This window comes from Rhinatrema bivittatum, chromosome 2, assembly GCF_901001135.1.
Source record: "Rhinatrema bivittatum chromosome 2, aRhiBiv1.1, whole genome shotgun sequence".
NCBI lineage: Eukaryota > Metazoa > Chordata > Amphibia > Gymnophiona > Rhinatrematidae > Rhinatrema > Rhinatrema bivittatum.
This window is the reverse complement of record NC_042616.1, coordinates 706,479,143-706,498,012: the sequence shown is the minus strand read 5'-3', so window position 1 is coordinate 706,498,012 and position 18,870 is coordinate 706,479,143. Positions and strand designations below refer to the sequence as shown.

The following is an 18,870-nucleotide window of genomic DNA, read 5'->3' as shown; positions in this document are numbered from 1 at the left end:
AAAATGGCAGTCAAGAAAAATAAACTTAAAAAGCCACCTTTACCTACCCCCTCCAGCAGATCTCCTACTCCCCTTCCCTGCAGGCCGTGGCACACACCAGAAGCAGCAGTAGAAGCTAAGCTCTATACTCATGGTTCTCTTCCTTAGTCCCATGTCTCTCACACACACACACACACACACCATACCAGTCATGCCCCCATGACCAGTTTCTGTCTCTCACACACCAATCATCTCCCAAACAGTCTTTGGCACACACACACCAGTCACCTTCCTGAACAGTTTCTCTCATGCCATACAGCCATATAGGCTTCCCACTCCCATGTTCTACTTACATATATGGGCTTCTCACTCTCATAATCACTTTGTCTGTCTCTCACACACACATGCACTCACCAGTCTCTCACTCCCATGCTTGTTCTCTCCACATGCACAGGCTTCTTATTCCCATAATCACTTTCTTTCTCTCTCTCTCACACTCACACACACACACACACACACACTCACCAGTCTCTCACTCCCATGTTCTCTTTCAGATATACAGGCTTCTCCCTTCCATGATGTGTCTCACACACATCCAGGTTTCTCACTCCCATGCTCACTCTTCACATGCACAGGCTTCTCATTCCCACACACCGTCACCTTACCAAGCAGTCTCTCTCTCTCATGCATTCTCACTCCCATGCTTTCTTTCACCCTCACAACACCAGGCTTCTTATGCCCATGCTTTCCCACATACCCAGACTTCTCACTTCCATGCTTTTTCTCTCTCTCACACACACACACACACACCAGTCACCTCCCTGACTAATGTCTCACACTCTCACATACACATCAGTCATCTCCCTGAGCAATCACTTTCATTGTCTCTCACATACACACACACATCAGCTCTCTGACCAGTCAATCACACACAGGCTGGCTGGCTGCTTCTCTCTCTTTCTCTCACTCACTTCCTCTTCCCCCCGCCCAGGAGCACAAATGGGAGCTGCAGCAGCCCCCGCAGGCCAAGAAAGAAGAATCCCATCGGCCGCGGGAGGCTCATGCTGCTGACTCCTTTCTCGATTACCGGCTGCTTCAATTGCTCGGGGACCGATGCTGCAGCCGCCGCTGCTACTTTATCACGCGGCACGGCTCTTTCTCCTTCCCGCGCACCGCGTATCACTTCCTGTTCCGGGTCACGGGAGGGGGCAGGCGCGGGAAGAAGAAAAGGCCAGCCGCAGGTGCCACAGCTTCTTCTAGCACCGCTGCCGTTCCCACTGGGCTTGAACGTGCTGACAGCCCGGCGGCAACGGCAGCGGGAGAGACTGGGAGCGCGCAACACACCTGCCTGTGCTTGGCGGTGCCGCGGACCAGCAAAAAACTCCCACGGCCCGGTCCCGATCCGCGGACCGGTGGTTGGGGACCCCTGCTCTATGGTACCTACTGCTTGTGATCTGCTGAAGCGTTGGTCACTGAATAAAGCAAAATGTAGGTGTTAACCATTAATTTTGTTTCAATTTCTTTTCACAGTTAAATTGGTTTTACAGGATTAACAGATCTTCACATCAAACAAGGTAAGCTTTTAAAGATGAATATTTATTTGCTGGAAAAGATCAGATAATGGCACATATAGGAGTGAGAAGAAAGTGTACTTCATTCTGTTGAATGCTTAGTGTTACTGATAAGCAGAAATTATGGTAAAAAAAATTTTTTGAGCTACATTGCACTGTCTACCCAGATTTTCTGTTTTTCATAATTTTGTGACATACCTTCCTTTCAGAGAATAAAGCTTATTTTTTAATCTTAAATATTTAGTGATCTGCCCAAGTCTGATTGAAATGGATTTCTTTCCTTACTAACAATCAAATGGTTGATTGTCACATGCAACTAATACACAGATGCTCTCTTTGGCTCAAATGTTGATCATTTAAATGGAAAGTATTGCCATTATCATATGGGGAAATGATACATCAGTGCACCCTTTATGATGGAGAAAAGTCAGTTTAATTACTAAATCTAGACTATTTAAGCAGACACAATGAATATCTGCCCCAAACTACCCTCTTTAAAAATAAAGAAATTTGTGTATTTCCTAGTGTGTAGCAGATTGACTCAGAACCAATGGGTATAGTGTACTCCTGATAGCAGTTGGAGACGGATCAGATTTCAATCTGATGTCAGCCCCTAGTACATATACCCCTGCAGGAAGTGCAGCTCTTCAGTATTTTCTGTCTCTATAGCAGTTAGGGACTCTATGCATGCTAGCACAGTGTTAGAGTAAAATTTACAGTAGAAACCCAAATTAAGAAGAAATCTTACCTCTACAGACGAGCCCCGCTCTCCTGCGGTGACACCCATTGGGTCCTTCCCCCAGTTGAGATTCCCGAGGTGATTTCCACGATCCCTCGGAGGTGAGCCTTGGTCCAGCGGCTGGCCTTCGGCGGGGACCTAGCCCCCGACATCGGGTGAGGCTGAGAGGCAGTGGGAGCAATCTTGAGCGCGGCGGTGAAGGTATTTCCCTCTTCCCCCCACAGCCAGAATGAAACCGGGAAGCGCCGAAGACAAGGTAAGGTAGAAATCCATTTAAAAGTCTCTGGTCTCCAAAGCTCGAGGAGATGCACAGGTCGCCAGCCGGAACCAGTGCTACCGGGTTGATTGGCCCTAGCAGGGCTAGACCCCGGTCAGTTCCGAGGACTCTCCCACATGGAGATCCTCCGATGTGGTCGCTGTCACCTTTTGGCCCTGTCCACCGTCTTGATACATGTGCACAGAGCCTGGCCGTGCGCCCAAATTCCTCGTGCGCACAACGTCACGCACACAAGTGCTGTGCGCACAAGCGAGGCGCATAACCGCACCCTCACTGGGCCGGGTGCATAACTTTGACCCGTGCGCACATCTTTTGGCATGCGCGCACTAATCCTACACGCACATCTTCGATGCACAACTATATTATATATACACACAAATCATGGCAATGCCTGAAAATAAGCTCAAAGCTCAGGGCCTTTGCCCAGCTTGCCATATTAGAGCGGCACAGCATGAGGAGGCCACGGCTCTGTGTTTACAATGCGAGGAGGCCGTAGGGGACTCAACTCATGGCCCTCCCCAGCTGGTACCGGACGCCAGTCCTTCAGCGGTATGCCGGACTTAGCAACTCACAGTGGGACCCCCCTCAAACGGGGCTCCCCAGGGACACGGCCCCCACCCCCTAGTCTAGACCCAGCCTCTGTCTCCTGGGTGGAATTCTTCAAAGGTTTGCATACCTTTGTCCACATGCAACCGGGTCCTCCTACAATGCGGCCACAGACACCAATAGAGGTCCTCAACATACCAGGACCCTCTAAGCTCGAGGTGCTGAGCCCACCGCTCAGAAGCCCCACCTTCGGGACACAGACACCTCAGAGGAGGAGCCAGAACCCTTGGAGGAGGGGGAACTCCGTCGGACCATGAGACGCTTCTTCACCAAGGACGAATTTCCAGACCTAGTCACGCGCAGCTTGAAAGAGCTGGCCAACCCGGGCACAAGCGCCTCGGGGGAACCTAAGCCGAACCCACTTTTGGAGGGACTTCGTCAAACCTCCTGTCATTTCCCGCTTTTACAAGCTGTCCAACAACTAATTGACCTGGAATGGGAGGCCCCAGAAACCACGTTCTAAGGGGGCTGGACGCTGACAGCCATGTACCCCCTGGATCCCGCCGCCAAAGATCTCCTGGCGTGTCTGAGAGTGGACGCCATGGTCTGCACGGTCTCGAAGCGCACTACTATCCCAGTGGAGGGAGGAGCAGCACTCAAGGATGCTCATGACAGACGCCTGGAATCTATCCTCAAACAGTCCTTTGTCTCCGCTATGTCTTTACAGATCGCGGCCTGCTGTGCTGTGTTGACACGTGCCTGCTTAGCACAGGCCAGGAACAACACCCCTTGGGAGGCCCTGGAACCAGCCATATCACTTCTTGCGGACGCCGCTTTGGACCTGGTGCGCACAGCAGCGAGAGGAGTCTCATCCGCAGTGGCAGCCAGAAGACAAATCTGGCTCCGAAACTGGTCGGCCGATGCATCCTCCAAAACAAGACTCACAAGGATGCCTTTCAAGGGAACACTCCTGTTCGGAAGCATACTTGAGAAACTAACAAGTGGGGCAAATCCCCACTGCCGTGGCTACTGGAGGACAGGAATAAGAAAAACCAGCGACCCTTCCCACGGACCTCCAGGGGCAGAGGGTCACAGCGCTTCAACCCATATAGTAGCTCATATCAAGCGGCTCGTCCCGCAGGCCGGAATCAGTCCTTTCGGAACAAGCACAATAAAAGGGGAGCTGGCTCGGGCCCACGCCCCAGCCGCACCCCACAATGAGAATCAGATGACTCATCCAAAGGAAGAAGCCATAGGAGGCAGACTGGCCCTATTCTACCAAAGATGGGTCTAGATAACTTCGGACAAGTGGGTCCTCTCCATCATTCGAGAGGGATATTACCTGGACTTCCACCACCTCCCTCCGGACAAGTTTGTGGAATCTCCCCGCCACGACCTTTCCAAAAGAATGGCAGTGGAAGCTACACTGACCAGGTTACTAGTCTTAGAGGCTATAACACCGGTGCCACCACAACAAATAAATACTGGTTATTATTCCATCTATTTTATTGTTCCCAAGAAGGAAGGAATGTTCAGACCTATCCTGGACCTCAAGGCGGTCAATCGTCACCTGAAGATTCCCCTCTTCCGCATGGAAACCCTACGCTTGGTGATAAGGGCGATACAACCGGGAGAGTTCCTCACCTCCCTGGATCTGTCGGAAGCCTACCTACACATTCCAATCCATCAAGAGCATCTGTGTTTCCTACGCTTCTCGATCCTGAACCGTCACTACCTTTCGGATTAGCCACGGCACCCCGGATGTTCACCAAGATCATAGAGGTAGTGGCAGCAACACTGAGGAAGGAAGGAATCCACGTACACCCTTATCTAGACGATTGGCTGATCAGAGCAAAATCCCCAGAAGAAAGCCACCAGGCAACCAACGGAACCAAAACTCTACTGGAGAGCCTCGGGTGGGTGGTCAACACAAACAAGAGTTGCCTACAGCCTTCCCAATCTCTAGAATATCTGGGAGTCCGGTTCGACACCAATCAGGGCAAGGTCATCCTGACGCCGAAAAGAAGATAAAAACTAATGACCCAGCTATGAACCTTGTTGAGCGATCCTCACCCCACAGCATGGGATTATCTACACGTCCTTGGCCTCATGGCATCCACACTGGAGGTAGTCCCATGTGCACTGGCTCACATGAGACCCCTACAGCGCTCACTTCTATCACGATGGAATCCCCTGTCCCAGAACTACATTGTACGGGTTCAGCTTCCAGACAGAGTTCGGGCCCAACTACGATGGTGGCTACAAGAAGCCCACCTGAGCTGGGGAACGAGGCTATCCTGCCCAACCTGGATCCTACTCACCACGGATGCCAGCCTATGAGGATGGGGAGTACATTGCCAGGAGCTAATCGGGCAATGGAACGAACAAGAGTCGGGATGGAATATCAATCGCCTAGAAGCCTGGGCAGTCAGACTAGCCTGCCTAAGGTTCGGTCACAGACTCCGAGGCAAAGCGGTCAGAGTAATGTCAGACAACGCCACAACAGTGGCCTATATCAACTGTCAGGGAGGAACCAGAAGCCAACAGGTGTCACTGGAAATAGACCCCCTAATGTCATGGGCGGAAGTGAACCTTCAAGATATCTCAGCCGTCCACATTGCCTGGAAAGACAACATCGCAGCGGATTACCTCAGCAGGGAGAGCCTAGATCCAGGAGAATGGAAACTGTCAACCACAGCATTCCAATTGATAGTAAACCGCTGGGGATCACCAAGCATGGACCTCCTGGCAAGCCGGTCCAACGCCTAAGAACCCAGCTTCTTCAGCCACAGGTGGGAATCCAGTCCCAGGGAATCGATGCCCTGGTACAGACCTGGCCACAGGAGGCTCTGTAAAACTCCTTCCCGCCGTGGCCCCTATTGGGCGCGATCATCCATAAGATAGAACACCACAGGGGACCATTACTTCTAGTGACCCCAGACTGGCCAAGAAGACAATGGTACGCAGACATGCGATGACTGTTGGCAGGGAACCCCCTGCCGCTACCTCCACACAAAAACCTGCTCCAGCAGGGACCGATCCTCATGGATCCAGCTCGATTCTCTCTTACGGTCTGGCCCTTGAGAGGGCTTGCCTAAAGAGGAGAGGATACTCAGGAGCAGTAATTGACACCCTGCTCTGAGCACACAAGTTCTCCACATCCCTAACATACATAAGGATTTGGAGAGTATTCGAAGCCTGGTGTGAGGACCACGACCTCATACCACACTCGGTCAAATTCCTGCGATTTTGGAATTCCTACAGAACGAATTACAGAAGGGATTGTCCCTCAACTCCATCAAGGTACATGTGGCGGCCTTGTCATGCTAAGGAACCAAGAGCGCGGGTGACAGCATAGCCTCTCACCCTGATGTCTCCCGCTTCCTGAAAGTGGTCAAGCACATCGGTCCACCCCTAAAGTGGCCGGTGCCTCTTTGGAACCTCAACCTGGTCCTAGATTTCCTAGCAGGAACTTCCTTCAGGCCTCTCCGCGGCCTGTCTCTCTGACTATTAACATTGAAAACAGCCTTCCTCCTGGCAGTCTGTTCAGCTCGTCGTATATCCGAGCTACAAGCACTGTCCTGCCGGGAGCCGTTCCCTCAGACTCACCCCGGGAACCATCCAGTTACGCACAGTTCCATAGTTCCTCCCCAAAGTGGTGTCTCACTTCCATCTCAACCAAACCATCTCGCTACCATCACCAGATGAGCATAAGAGTTCGGAAGAGGCTCGAAGTCTACGACATCTCGACGTCAGCAGGCTCCTAGCCAGATATCTGGAAAGGTCGGAATCCGTACGAAAGACGGACCATCTATTCGTCCTCCACAGCGGAAAGAAGCAGGGGGAAGCGGCCTAGCGAGCAAGCATAGCCCGCTGGATCAAAGAAGTCATCAAGGTGGCCTACGTGGAAGCAGGCAAGCCACCGCCTTTACAAGTCAAGGCCCATTCTACTAGAGCCCAGGCAGTGTCCTGAGCGAAAACCAAGATGCTGTCACCTGCCAAGATCTGCAGGGCGGCGACATGGTCCTCCATCCACACCTTCTCCAGGTTGTACCGCCTGGATGTTCAGGCTCAAGAGGACACAGCATTCACAAGGGCAGAACTAAGTGGGTCATGGGCAGCCTCCCACCTGGTTCGGGAGTAGCTTTTCTATATCCCATGGTCCTGAGTCCATCTGCTACACGCTAGGAAATGGAGAAATTACTTACCTGATAATTTTGTTTTCCTTAGTGTAGACAGATGGACTCAGCAGCCCACTCACGGCTGCTGTTGCTCACGGAATTCTCGGGGGACATCCCCGGGAGCGAGTGATTCAAGGGTAAGCCATGCTTTCCTTCACCTAGGACACTCATCCTACCGAGTGTCGACGTTTCCCGGTTGAGGGCAATGGCGGTCTCAAGCTATAGCCAATTCAACCAGTCGAAATTAACCAAGTTATAAAGTTAATCAAGTTATCAAAGTTATGGAGTTATTCAAGTTATTCAGTCACACACATATCCACAATGCTTTTCGAGGAGAATACTGAAGAGCTGCACTTCCTGCAGGGGTATATGTACCAGGGGCTGACGTCAGATTGAAATCTGATCCGTTTTCAACTGCTATCAGGAGTACACCATACCCGTTGGTCCTGAGTGTCCATCTGTCTACACTAAGGAAAACAAAATTATCAGGTAAGTATTTTCTCCAATGGGCATAGTTTTTAAGCAAATATGCTAAGATGGATGAGTACTAAAGATTTGATATCACGTGTACCTTTTTGTCTGCAGGTGATTATTGTTGGTTGAGCTCAGCATGGCTGTAGTCCTCCGTTTACAGGGGCTTCCTGTTTCTGCAGGAACTGCAGATGTTCGTCGTTTCTTTAAGGGATTGACTGTTCCTGATGGAGGTGTGCATATAATTGGTGGAAAGCTTGGGGAGGCATTTATTATATTTGCCACAGATGAAGATGCCAGACTTGGAGTGAGCCGATCCGGAGGGTTTATCAAACAATCAACTATAAAGCTGTTTCTTAGCAGCAAGACCCAAATGCAGAAGATGCTTGAAATGAATCAAAAAAGAAATGAACATGGAGGAGGAGAACCAGCCCCTGCTGCTGTGGGAGACAAAAATATTTTAAACTTAGTTGCATCAATTAGAAAAGAAATGAATAAAACTGCTGCTCCATCGGATTCTTACAGTGAAGAAAGAAGCACACGACCACAGGATTCAGATAATCGTTATTTGTTTTTGCATGGACTTCCTTATACAGCTACTGTCGGGGACGTTAAAGAATTTTTTAAAGGCCTGCATGTGGTTGGAGTTCTCTTTTTACTGCGCCGTACTGGTCGTAACATTGGACTTAGAAGTGGCGAAGGTTTGGTAAAATTTGCTTCTAGTAAGGATGCCTTGGAAGGACTTAAGCTTGACAAACATTTCTTGTGTACAAGGTTTATTCAGATTACACGTGCTACTAAAGAACAGTGGGACGAATTGTGCAATGAAAGGATGACTATTAGGGGTAGGTCCCCTGTGAAGGAAAGAGATCCCACTCGTATTCAAAGTGGAGAGCAATCTCAGAAACAGAATGTTGGGCGTTCAAAAGACAAAACCCGATCAAGATCTCCGAGGAATGAGAAGCCACGGTCTCGTTCATCTCAGAAACGAGAATTTTATATACATATGCGAAACCTGCCTTATACAGTTGAGAAGAGAGACTTAAAACTATTTTTTTATAATCTGGAAGTGTCAGATAATCACATTAAATTCTTATATTACAGCAATACAAACAGAAGAACAGATGGATTTGTTTTATTCAGGAGAGCGAGAGATTATCATACTGCTTTGGGCTTTCACAAGAAATTACTGAACGATCGGATGATTTATATTTATCCTATTGCTCGTAAGTCAATGTTGGAACTATTTGAGAGAATTGAATCTGCTGATAGAGAGAAATCGGTGGATGTGCCAGAGAAGAGCTGTCAAGATATTCGTTCGGGGCCCAGGTTGTACATATATATAAGGAACTTTCCCTTTGATGTGACAAAAGTTGAAGTTCAGAAGTTCTTTGTCGGATTTTCACTTACTGATGATGACATCTACTTGCTGTATGACGAAAAAGGAGTTGGCCTTGGAGAAGCACTTGTGACTTTTCGTTCTGAAGAACTTGCGGCACATGCTGAAAATTTAAATCGTCAGAGATTCTTAGGAACAGAGGTTTTATTGCAGCGAATCTCTGAGGCACAGATAAAGGAATTTGGCATAAATGCTTTTCCAAGAGAATCCAGTAAAAGACTTCGGGATCATTCACCGTTGTATGGTATGGATCGATATCCCCGTGCTTCGTCAGTGCAGTCACTTGAGGTGCATGACGATTTCAGACACAATTCTGAGGAATCCAGAAGTCCACGTTCTCATATGGATTATGGTAGTAATAGGTTTGATATGCGAAACAATGGACTTGAAGGTAAACCTGAAGGAAAACTAAGGCCTGATCATGGTGGTGGTAATCCCAGCGGATCAGCAATAATTCGACTAAAGAATATGCCTTTCACAACCACAGTGAATGAAATTTTGGATTTTTTCTATGGCTTTCGGTTGATACCAGATTCTATTTCTATTCAGCATGAAAGTGGATTTCCAACTGGTGTTGCTACAGTTGCTATGGAAAACGCTGATGAAGCAATGGCTGCCATTCGTGAATTGCATGGTAGACCAGTTGGTCCACGCAGAGTAAAGTTGAGCTTGGTTTAAATCCAAGGAAAGATGCTTGCTGAATGAATTAATATAATTCACTGTATTGATGTTGAAATCTATATGTACTTATTGTAAGGATTCCACAGAATTGCAATCCAATAACTGCTTCAGATTTCTGTAAGCTCTAAATAAGTGCAGAGTTTAGATATTTAGCTCATTTTGTTACAAATTTATAAGTGGAAGATTATCATAGAATTGGTAGGTTTATTTTAGTTTTCATGTAATATGCTTCTTTGACTTTCACACTAACAAAATCGGCAAGATGGTTGACATGAATAAATGAAAACCTGGAGTTGTACTGTAAATGGACTTTAATTTCTATTTTCCATGTACTTTAACTTAATGCAATTTTGCAATTATTAGAATTAATAAAACCAGCTCAAAATAGGATGTCCATGCCACTTCATTTAATAACTAAGGTTATTTGATATCTTATGCATATATGAGTGTGTATATGTCAGAGGTTCCCAAACTCTGGATTGTGACCCCAAATAGTGTCGCAGAATCATCCAGTGGGATCGTAAGCGAGTCCTGTTGTAATTTTTAAGTTAAGTATACAGCTTCTTCTGCAGGGCAGGCTTTTAGTCTGTGACCTAGTGGGAATGAAGAATTCATATAGACCAATAAGCAGCTAGGCCTGAGAGCAACAATGTAGTGACCAATCAGCAGCTCTCCAGGGTACCAATCAGGAGACAGCTTACTTTTGGCCTATTCATGATATAAAATAAGTACTGAATTGTGCTTAATAATGCCTTGTTTACAGCCTGTGCTGAAGCAGCAAAGAGCATGTGGTTTGGTCCCCACATCCTGTGTGGGAGCATGAAGAAAATGTAGAATGGGCTGTGTCCCATGCTTGAGTTTCAGAGAGTTTGCAGGTTGGGCCCCTTCCCACAATGGAGTTGCAGAGTATATGCACCCTGGTTTCAGCCCTTTCCACACAAAAGCTGTAAGATAGCACACGGATTGGGATACGTTCTGTGCAGGTGTTGCAGAATGCATGCAGGCTTGACCTCTTTCTGTGCAGAAGGTGCAAATTATGCACTTTAGAGTACTGGTATTTACTTTCAAGCCTGCCAGGAATCAAGGACCCAGAACGGTGGGGTGTGTCTCAACAAAAGCAAGGGGAATTGTGTTTTGGACCCAGGGGATCAGTTTGCGCCTTCTTTACTCCACTGACCCCTGTTGTAGGACTGTTGTAGCACTACACCCCTGTAGAAGAAATTTGATGTAGTATATAAATATTTTAAATGTGTGGGGCAGGATATCTGCACAGGGCTGCACCATGGTGAAGTGTAACAGCAGATGCACCCTAGTCACATTCTGCTGCTTGCTGCTGGTGAGTATTGGTTTTCTCTTTTCTATAGACTTTGTGCATAGCACAGCACACTTTATTACATCTTAGTGGTTGTGTGCAAATTTTACTGCTGATGCAACAGGGAATTTTGTGCACAATTACTAGCTAACATGAGCACACAGTTCTCCATGCAGTCCCATGTTAATGAAGGCATTATCTGTTACTCCCCAGTGTAGAGAGGTGCTTAGGCTTAATTTGTTTTTTTCTTAATGCTGGAAATTTAACTTGGTTTTTTTTTCAGGCATGAAGGTTTTGTGGCTAGGATTAGTCTATGGGTCTAAACCTGGGGTTTGTGATATATTCAAGATTTATGTGCAGAAAACATGATTTGTGCACAAATCATGTTTTTAACACAACATTTTGTTTTCTGTACATATGTCTGTGTGCACATTTTTGGGCTAGCACAATACTTTTTTTTTTTTTTTTAAACTTTCATTGCATTAAGAAGATCCCATAGGATCTTTACTAAATACCATTATTTAACTGCATCAGGAACTAATTTTTTTTTTTTAAGCATATGAGAAAAGAAAATGTGCACTGAAGTTGAGTACATATTTATACTTACATCTTGTTACATTAGGCTCTTGAGCGAGGAGATCAATTAGAAGGGGGGAGGGGAAATTGAGACAGGAGGTAGTGTAAAAAGAATATACTAGATAATTACCTGAAAAAAACATGATTTACATCTTATTACACAATGCTACAAGTTTATTACTTATCAGAGACATCCAAAGAATTTTTTTTTTTCATGGTGAGAGTTGCAACATACTTCCAGTCCCCTCCCCCAATTTATTTTGGTATAGTCTGAATTTAAGTGCTAAAATGGTGTCATCCTGGCCAAATGTTTGGGAAGTTCTGGTGTATGTGCGTTTCTGTATAGATAATTATCAGATGCATGTATGCAATATTATATCTATTATTAAATGACATAGCAATAATATCCTAATTTGAATTGACTTTTTATTGTTAATTCTAATAGTTGCAAAATAGCCTAAAATTAAAGTTCACTAACTGTGTGATACCTGGGATGCATTTTATATACATTTTTGTGTTTAAAAAAAAGAAAAAAAACCCCAAAAAACAAAATCTTTTACTGGTTCCTTGTTGTATTATTGGCATCTCCAGTATTTAAGTAAAAAGCTTCTTGTTCAACTGACTTTGCAACTTTCTTTAAATAAAGAACTCTAGAATTGATTGTGTAGATTGTATTATTTTTTTAAATGATTCATTGTTAAGTGTGTTAGAAATATGACAGACATAACACAAATCTCAGTTCTTATATATATATATTTTTTTTTTTCTGGTCATATAGTAAAGATTTTCAAGAATATGTATCTATTTCAGTATTGTATGATTCCAGAATGGGTGCTTGGAAACAGTCAACCTGTCTTTCTGAGTACATTCAATGAAAGCAGAATAAAGGGAATTCACCTATACTACCTTTTCATATCAAATGATTTCAGTTGAGGGGGTTTGCTATGAAAGGTTCCATGTATATCACATCTGTAGATTGTTCCATGGGTCTGACACGCTGAAGTGCAAAAATTGTATAGTCAGGAAATGGTAGGTGCTCAGTTGTAGCTAGAGTGTTGGAAACAGAACATTTTTGACAACTAAACTGGTTGGATCAAGAACAAACTGCAAAAACTGGATTGCCTTCTTGCTGTTTTAGGTTGGCATGTTAAGCAGGAATTGCTTTAAAAAGAATCCTGTTCAAAATAAAATTCTCCATTATTGACTATTGCCTTGAATTTCTCCATTACTTGTAAGATTAATATATATATATATATTGTAGTTTTCATATAATTGTTAGCTGTTGAACAAGATATTAAAATATTCATTTTGCTTTCTCCATCAGCAAGCAGGGCTGAATTAGCCATGACATATGAGTGATGTCATCTGTTGTGCGGGAGTTTCTCCAGTCTTTTTTTGTTAGAGAGATAGGATGTTGATGCTCAAACTTTGTTTAATGACATAATTTTTTTTCTGTTACTAAGTTGCCTTGCTGCCTTGGCAGCCCCCAAATAGCACTTTTCAGAGGTGGTCAAATAAAAAAAGAAAACTTCATAGATGTCTGGCATGAAGAAACCCAACATCAATGGATTCAAAGACTGTATATGATAGGAAAATGTCTACTGCTGATGATATGACATTTGCTACAAGTGCTCAAGACTGAATCATGACCAGTTCAACTGCTGTCACTGGGACCAGATGTGTCTATGCTCCCAGAAGTCCAGAGCCTGGAAGATAGAGGAATTGTGTAAGTCTCAAAAGAGCCACAGCCATTTCTCCTGGAGTGGAGCCTCTTTTAAGCTCCCCAGTTGTGAAGTTCAGCAAGAGCTCTTCAGCAAGCCGCCTTCTAATTGTAGCAGGGCTGAGGCCCCTCCATCTCACTGGACTCAAGTAAGCAGGAAAAGCACCATACTTAAGTGATGGCAAGCCCCTGTGCATTGTATGGCTCGGGGCCTAGTTAAAAGAAGTGCCACTTGGAGCCAGTGGAGCACCAAACCTTGATGCAGATAATTCAGCCAATGTATATAACTCTGGTGCCATCAATGCAGCATTTACCGGATCGCGCTTTGGCTCCAATGCTTCTACCCTTGATGCCTCAATTCTCAGGGTGAGGATCTGCTTTGTCTATGCACTGTTAGTCAATGAAACTGTCACAAATTTACACTAAATTACTAGTTACTTTCATGCACTTGGCGACAATGGCAGGTGCAGAAGGAGGTATGCTTCACTTGCCACCTATTTCAAGGGCAATTTCTCCATCCAGACTACTGGAGCAAGGTCTACACCCGGACACTAGATCCCACCTACTGTGTAGTGCCCTTAATTTGTAACTGGCCCTTGGGACAAAGTTTACAGAGTCCAGAAGGTGTGCAAAAAGATTTTCCACTCCTAATGCCTAGCCAGAGGGCACAGCAGACTTTGAACCAAGTAGCAGAATTGGTGAAGACTTTCTTCAGAATGTCGGATTTGGTCCCTCAGGGAATGGATTTACCCCTGACCCACAGGGTACTCCATCAGAATCCCCAAGAGGTGGTTCCAGTCCTAGTTTCTCAAGAGTGGAATCCAGCCAGTCAAAGAATGTTCACCAGGAATGCTCCCATCCAAGGTGACCAAGGTCACCCCTCTGAATCACATACTTCATCATTGTGGTCCTGGATTGAGAGTAATTGCCTCCATACCTCTACCTGAACCTCCAGAGCACACATCTCCACTGGAGGACCACTCCTCTTCCAAGTTTCTCGAATGAGTTGGACAGAGCACTCTTGAGTTAATGTCTGTAAGACAAAGATCCCCACATGGAACTCTTCATCCTTCCCAGATTCTAGACAAGTTGCCTGCCATTCCATTGTGCAAGAATTACAAGCAACAATGTGTAGCCAGGATGTGAAAGCTAAAGTATAGAGTCCAGAAAACACCAAGATTTGTAGTAGCACAAATGCCTCACCAATCAGTTGTGATGGAGTCAGCATTAAAACAAGCAAAGAAAACGATTATTCTCAAACACTCCACCAAGCAAAGATACCAGGCTGCTGGATGTTTTTGGTAAAAAGGTGTTTGAGTTCCATACTTGATGCTCTCATTTTACGTGGTGCAATACTTGAAGTGATTATATTCAAAAACTAAAGCTGCTTTTTGCCTCAATTGAGGACAACTCTGCATAATTCCAACTGCTCCTGGAGGTCGAAGAGCATACACAATCTTATTCAGTTTATGAAGTGTTTGACGTGATGTCCTGCTCCTGATTAGCTTCTATAGGAGCATGCCAGATGGCTTTGTTGAGAACCAGCAGTTTACATGACAATATCTACGATAAGCTAGCAGATGTTCCTTGCCTGAGAGATCATTTCGTTAGAGAAACTCAGAGAGACCAGTTGCTCAGATCAAGGAGCAATATGTAGCAGTACAGTGGTCAACTTCAAGGTGGTCCTACTTTTAGAAATGCCTCTTCTGGCAATTGCAGCTGAACCATGCTCCTCTGCCGCAACAACTGTTGCTGCTGGCTCTAGTATGGCAATGTGAAAAATGCCAAGCACAAGCAACACAACAGCTCCAGCCAAAACTGGGGCTAAGTTTTTTGACTCATCTCCAAGCCCAGCACTTATTTCCTCCAGTAGGGGGAGCAGAATCCATCTCTGCCTAGAGGAATGTCACATGATTACCAAAGATCACTGGGTGCTCAAGATTATGGAATCTGGTTATTGCTTGCATCTCTCCTGACATCCTATGCTTCCTCATTGGTCAATCTTCGATCTAGATTCATCTCACTTAGTGCCACTTGGATGTGGAGCCACTTTTCACACAGTAATCAGTAGAACCATTCCTGCCCAGTCAGCATGCCCAGTGGTTCTATTCCCACTACTTTTTTTTATCCCCAAGAAATCTTGGCATTGAGGCCCATCTTGGATTTAAAAATCTGAACAAGGAATCTACTATGGGAGAAATTCAAACTTAAATCCCTCCACATGATTCTGCTCTTCATCTAAGTATGCGTGGGTGTGTGCCCTGGATTTGAAGAATGCCTATCCCCACATAGCCTTCTGTTGGCACTGTTTTCTCGTGGTGGAATCTCACTACTAGGATAAAGTGCTCCCACAGGATCTTTATTAAATGTCTCGCTGTAATAGCAGCGCATCTCCATTGTTGGGTAACATGCATCTTCCCTTAACCTGGACTTTAAGCAATGATAATGGTGACTTCCTGGGTAGAAGTACTGATCACCTATAGAAGATAATTCAACTCCTATATTCTCTAAGATTCCTAGTGAATTTTGAAAAATGAACTCTGATCCTGTCTCAGAAAATCAAATTCATCGGGTGTCTGCATGAGAGAGCATTTCTTCAGACAGATCGAATGGACATCCTGAAATCCCTGGCACATCACTTGCTGAATGTGGAACAGACAGCAGCCAGTGAAGTGTTAGATGTCCTTGGCTACATGGTGACAGTAATTCATGTAATGGCACTAACCTGCCTCTGCACCCAGTGGGATCAGTTACTTGAACCCTTGGCAACTTTATTGAATATGAAATGAGAACTCCACTGATGACTAGACGCCTACATCTTGGAAGGGGGTCTACTACCTTAGTTGGTGTTAATTTCAGATTCTTCCACTAAAGGATGGGGAAGCACACATGGGTCCCTTCTGATCCCAAGGGACTTGGTTGTTAATGGAGAGCCAGTTTCAAACCAGCCTGCTGGAACTGTGAATGATCAGACATGCCTTAAGGGCTTTTTCCCATCTCCTTGAAGGGAAGAGAATTCTCATTTAAAAGACAATCAAGTAGCAGCGTTTTTAATATCAACAAGTAGCATGGTACAGGCTCATGCACTCTGCCAGGAGGCCATAAAGATAAGAGATTGTGTGGTTTTTCAAGTGACATACCTTCCAGATATTGCCAGTATGTTAGCAGATTACCTCAGCAGGGTTTTCTGCTTTTACAAATGGTTTTGTCAACAGGCTCTTTGACCTTTGGTATCATCCCTTAATTGACCTTTTTGCTGTGAAGGAAAACAGAAAAGTGTAAAGATTTGTTTCATTCTTCCCAGCGTTCTCAGGTCCCCTCAGGATGCTTTTCTGCTCACCTAGAATATAGGTGTCATACACTTTCGTCAATTCTGCTAATAGCCCAGGACTGTGTAGAAAATGCTCAGACCGTGCTTGTCTAATACTCATTGTGCCAGCCTGGGCCAAAGATGTGATTTGCTTACTTAGTGCACCTGTCCATCAGCTCTCCCGATCGCTTTAGGGGCCGATCCATCCTTGTTTACTCAAGAAGGGTGTCTATCATTCAAACCTTCCCTCTCTCAACAGTCTAGATGTTGAACGCTCGCCGATTGCTTCTGTCTCTTTAAGCAAGGAAATTGAGGACATAATATCCACCAGAAAACCCTCGACTAGAAGTTTACAGCTTTAAATGGAAACCATTCTCATGCTTGTACCAGAAAAGCTTCTTGGACCCTTGCTCTTTCTTTGAACCTCAGGTCTCGGTACCTCAAAGTATCTCTATGCCATAGTGTTCTGCTATGTTCATGGGTAAACTGGTCTCCAGTCATCCTTTAATGTCAAAAGTTTATTAAAGGAATAATGACATACCAAACTGCCAGAGGCCAAGCCACCTGTTCCATGGGACCTTATTACAATCTTAGCACAGCTTATGAAACTATCTTTTGAGTCATTGGGAGTTTGCTTTTCTGAAGTTTTGCACATGGAAAGTGTTCTTGTGGCAGTTGCAGCCAGAAGTCAATAAGCTTCAGGCGCTGGTTAATTTTTCTTTTTATATGCAATTTATCCTTAATAGGGTGACACTCCACATCCACCCAAATTTTCTACCAAAGATGGTGTAAGCTTTTCATATAAATCAAGCCATTGTGTTACATTCTTTCCAAAGCTACATGCACATGAATGTGAAAAAGCCCTTCATTCCTTAGATTGTAAAAGAGCCTTGGATGTCTAGCCTCACAACTATTTATCTTTTATGATCCTAAATGACTGGGAATAGCAGTGGTTAAACATACATTGTCCAATTGACTATCAGTGCTTCCCAACCATTTTTGTTTTACGGCACACCTAGCCACAGGGTGCACTTTGTTGTGGCACACCAACCATTTCCTCTTCTCTCCCCTCACCCATTGGCATCACTTTCTCCCTCCCTTCCCTCTTTCCTCACCATTGTAATCACCCTTCTCCCCTGGCATCTTCTCTAGCCCTCATTCTCTCTCCCATTACCCCCCTGGGGGCATTGTCATCTTCCCTCTCCCACCATCTTTCTTTCCCTCCCCTTGCATTATCACCATCCCTCTCCTTTTACCCCCCCCCCCCCATCGCCACCATTTTTCCTTCTGCCTCTTCCCCCCCCCTCCCCAACTCCTGGCATCACATTCCATATCTTCTCGCACCTGGCATAATTATTACCACTTTCCCTTTCTCACTCCCTGGCATCACCTCTACTCCTCCCTGTCTTCTGCACCTCTCCAGCTATTATCATGCTTTTTCCCTCTACTCTCTGCCATCATCTTCCCTCTCCCACCACTTCTTCCTCACTGCCCCTTACATCATCACTTTATCTCTCAATCTCCTTAGCCCTGGAATCATCACCACCTTCCTTTCTACCCCCTGGAATCATCACTTTCCCTCTCTATCCTGCTCCCCAACCCCAGGCATAATTACTTTCACCACCTCTTCCCCCCCCCCCCTCAATCCACTTCATCATGCCCTTCCCAATCCTTTCACTTCCTCCCCCATCATCTTCACCTTCCATTTCCTTCCACCTGGCATCAACTTCAGGCTGCCTCCATTCCTGTCCCTCATCCATGGAATCATTATTAACTTCCCTCTCTCTCTGCCCCCCCCCCCATGCCAATCACCTTCTCTTCCCTTTCCCTCCAACCCTGGAATCACCTACCTTCTCCCTTCCTGGCATCTTCTTCCCTTTTACTTACCTCCTGGCATCATTACCTTCCCTCTCCTCTCCCCACCATCATCATCAATCTTTCATCTCCCCTGTCCTTATCTTCCCTTTCCTTCTACTCCCTGGCCTCAGTCTTCCCTCTCCCTCCATCTCCTGGCATCAACTTCCCTTTTCTTCCCCCCCACCCTAGTCTTTGAACAGCAGAAGTCTGGGAGCAGGCTTACCCAGTGCTGCTGCTTCCACTTTTGCCAA

The 18,870-nt window shown here is 45.6% G+C and overlaps 1 protein-coding gene across 17 annotated transcripts in view; it reads left to right on the top strand.

Annotated features, from left to right (window-relative positions):
* LOC115085532 (RNA-binding protein 12B-like) overlaps positions 1-18,870 on the top strand; it is a 124,451-nt gene that overhangs the window by 96,027 nt on the left and 9,554 nt on the right. For 9 of the 17 annotated variants that reach the window (XR_003854883.1, XR_003854882.1, XR_003854880.1 and 6 more), the window contains exon 2: positions 1,510-1,553. Coding sequence is in view for 10 of the 17 variants with exons in the window: in XM_029591680.1 (XP_029447540.1) it covers positions 1,510-1,553 (44 nt within the window). In the remaining 7 variants the exon portion in view is untranslated. Of the gene's footprint in view, positions 1-1,509; positions 1,554-7,878; positions 12,413-18,870 lie in introns of those variants that run through there. The other 8 variants (XM_029591671.1, XM_029591672.1, XM_029591675.1 and 5 more) reach the window with 1 other exon arrangement.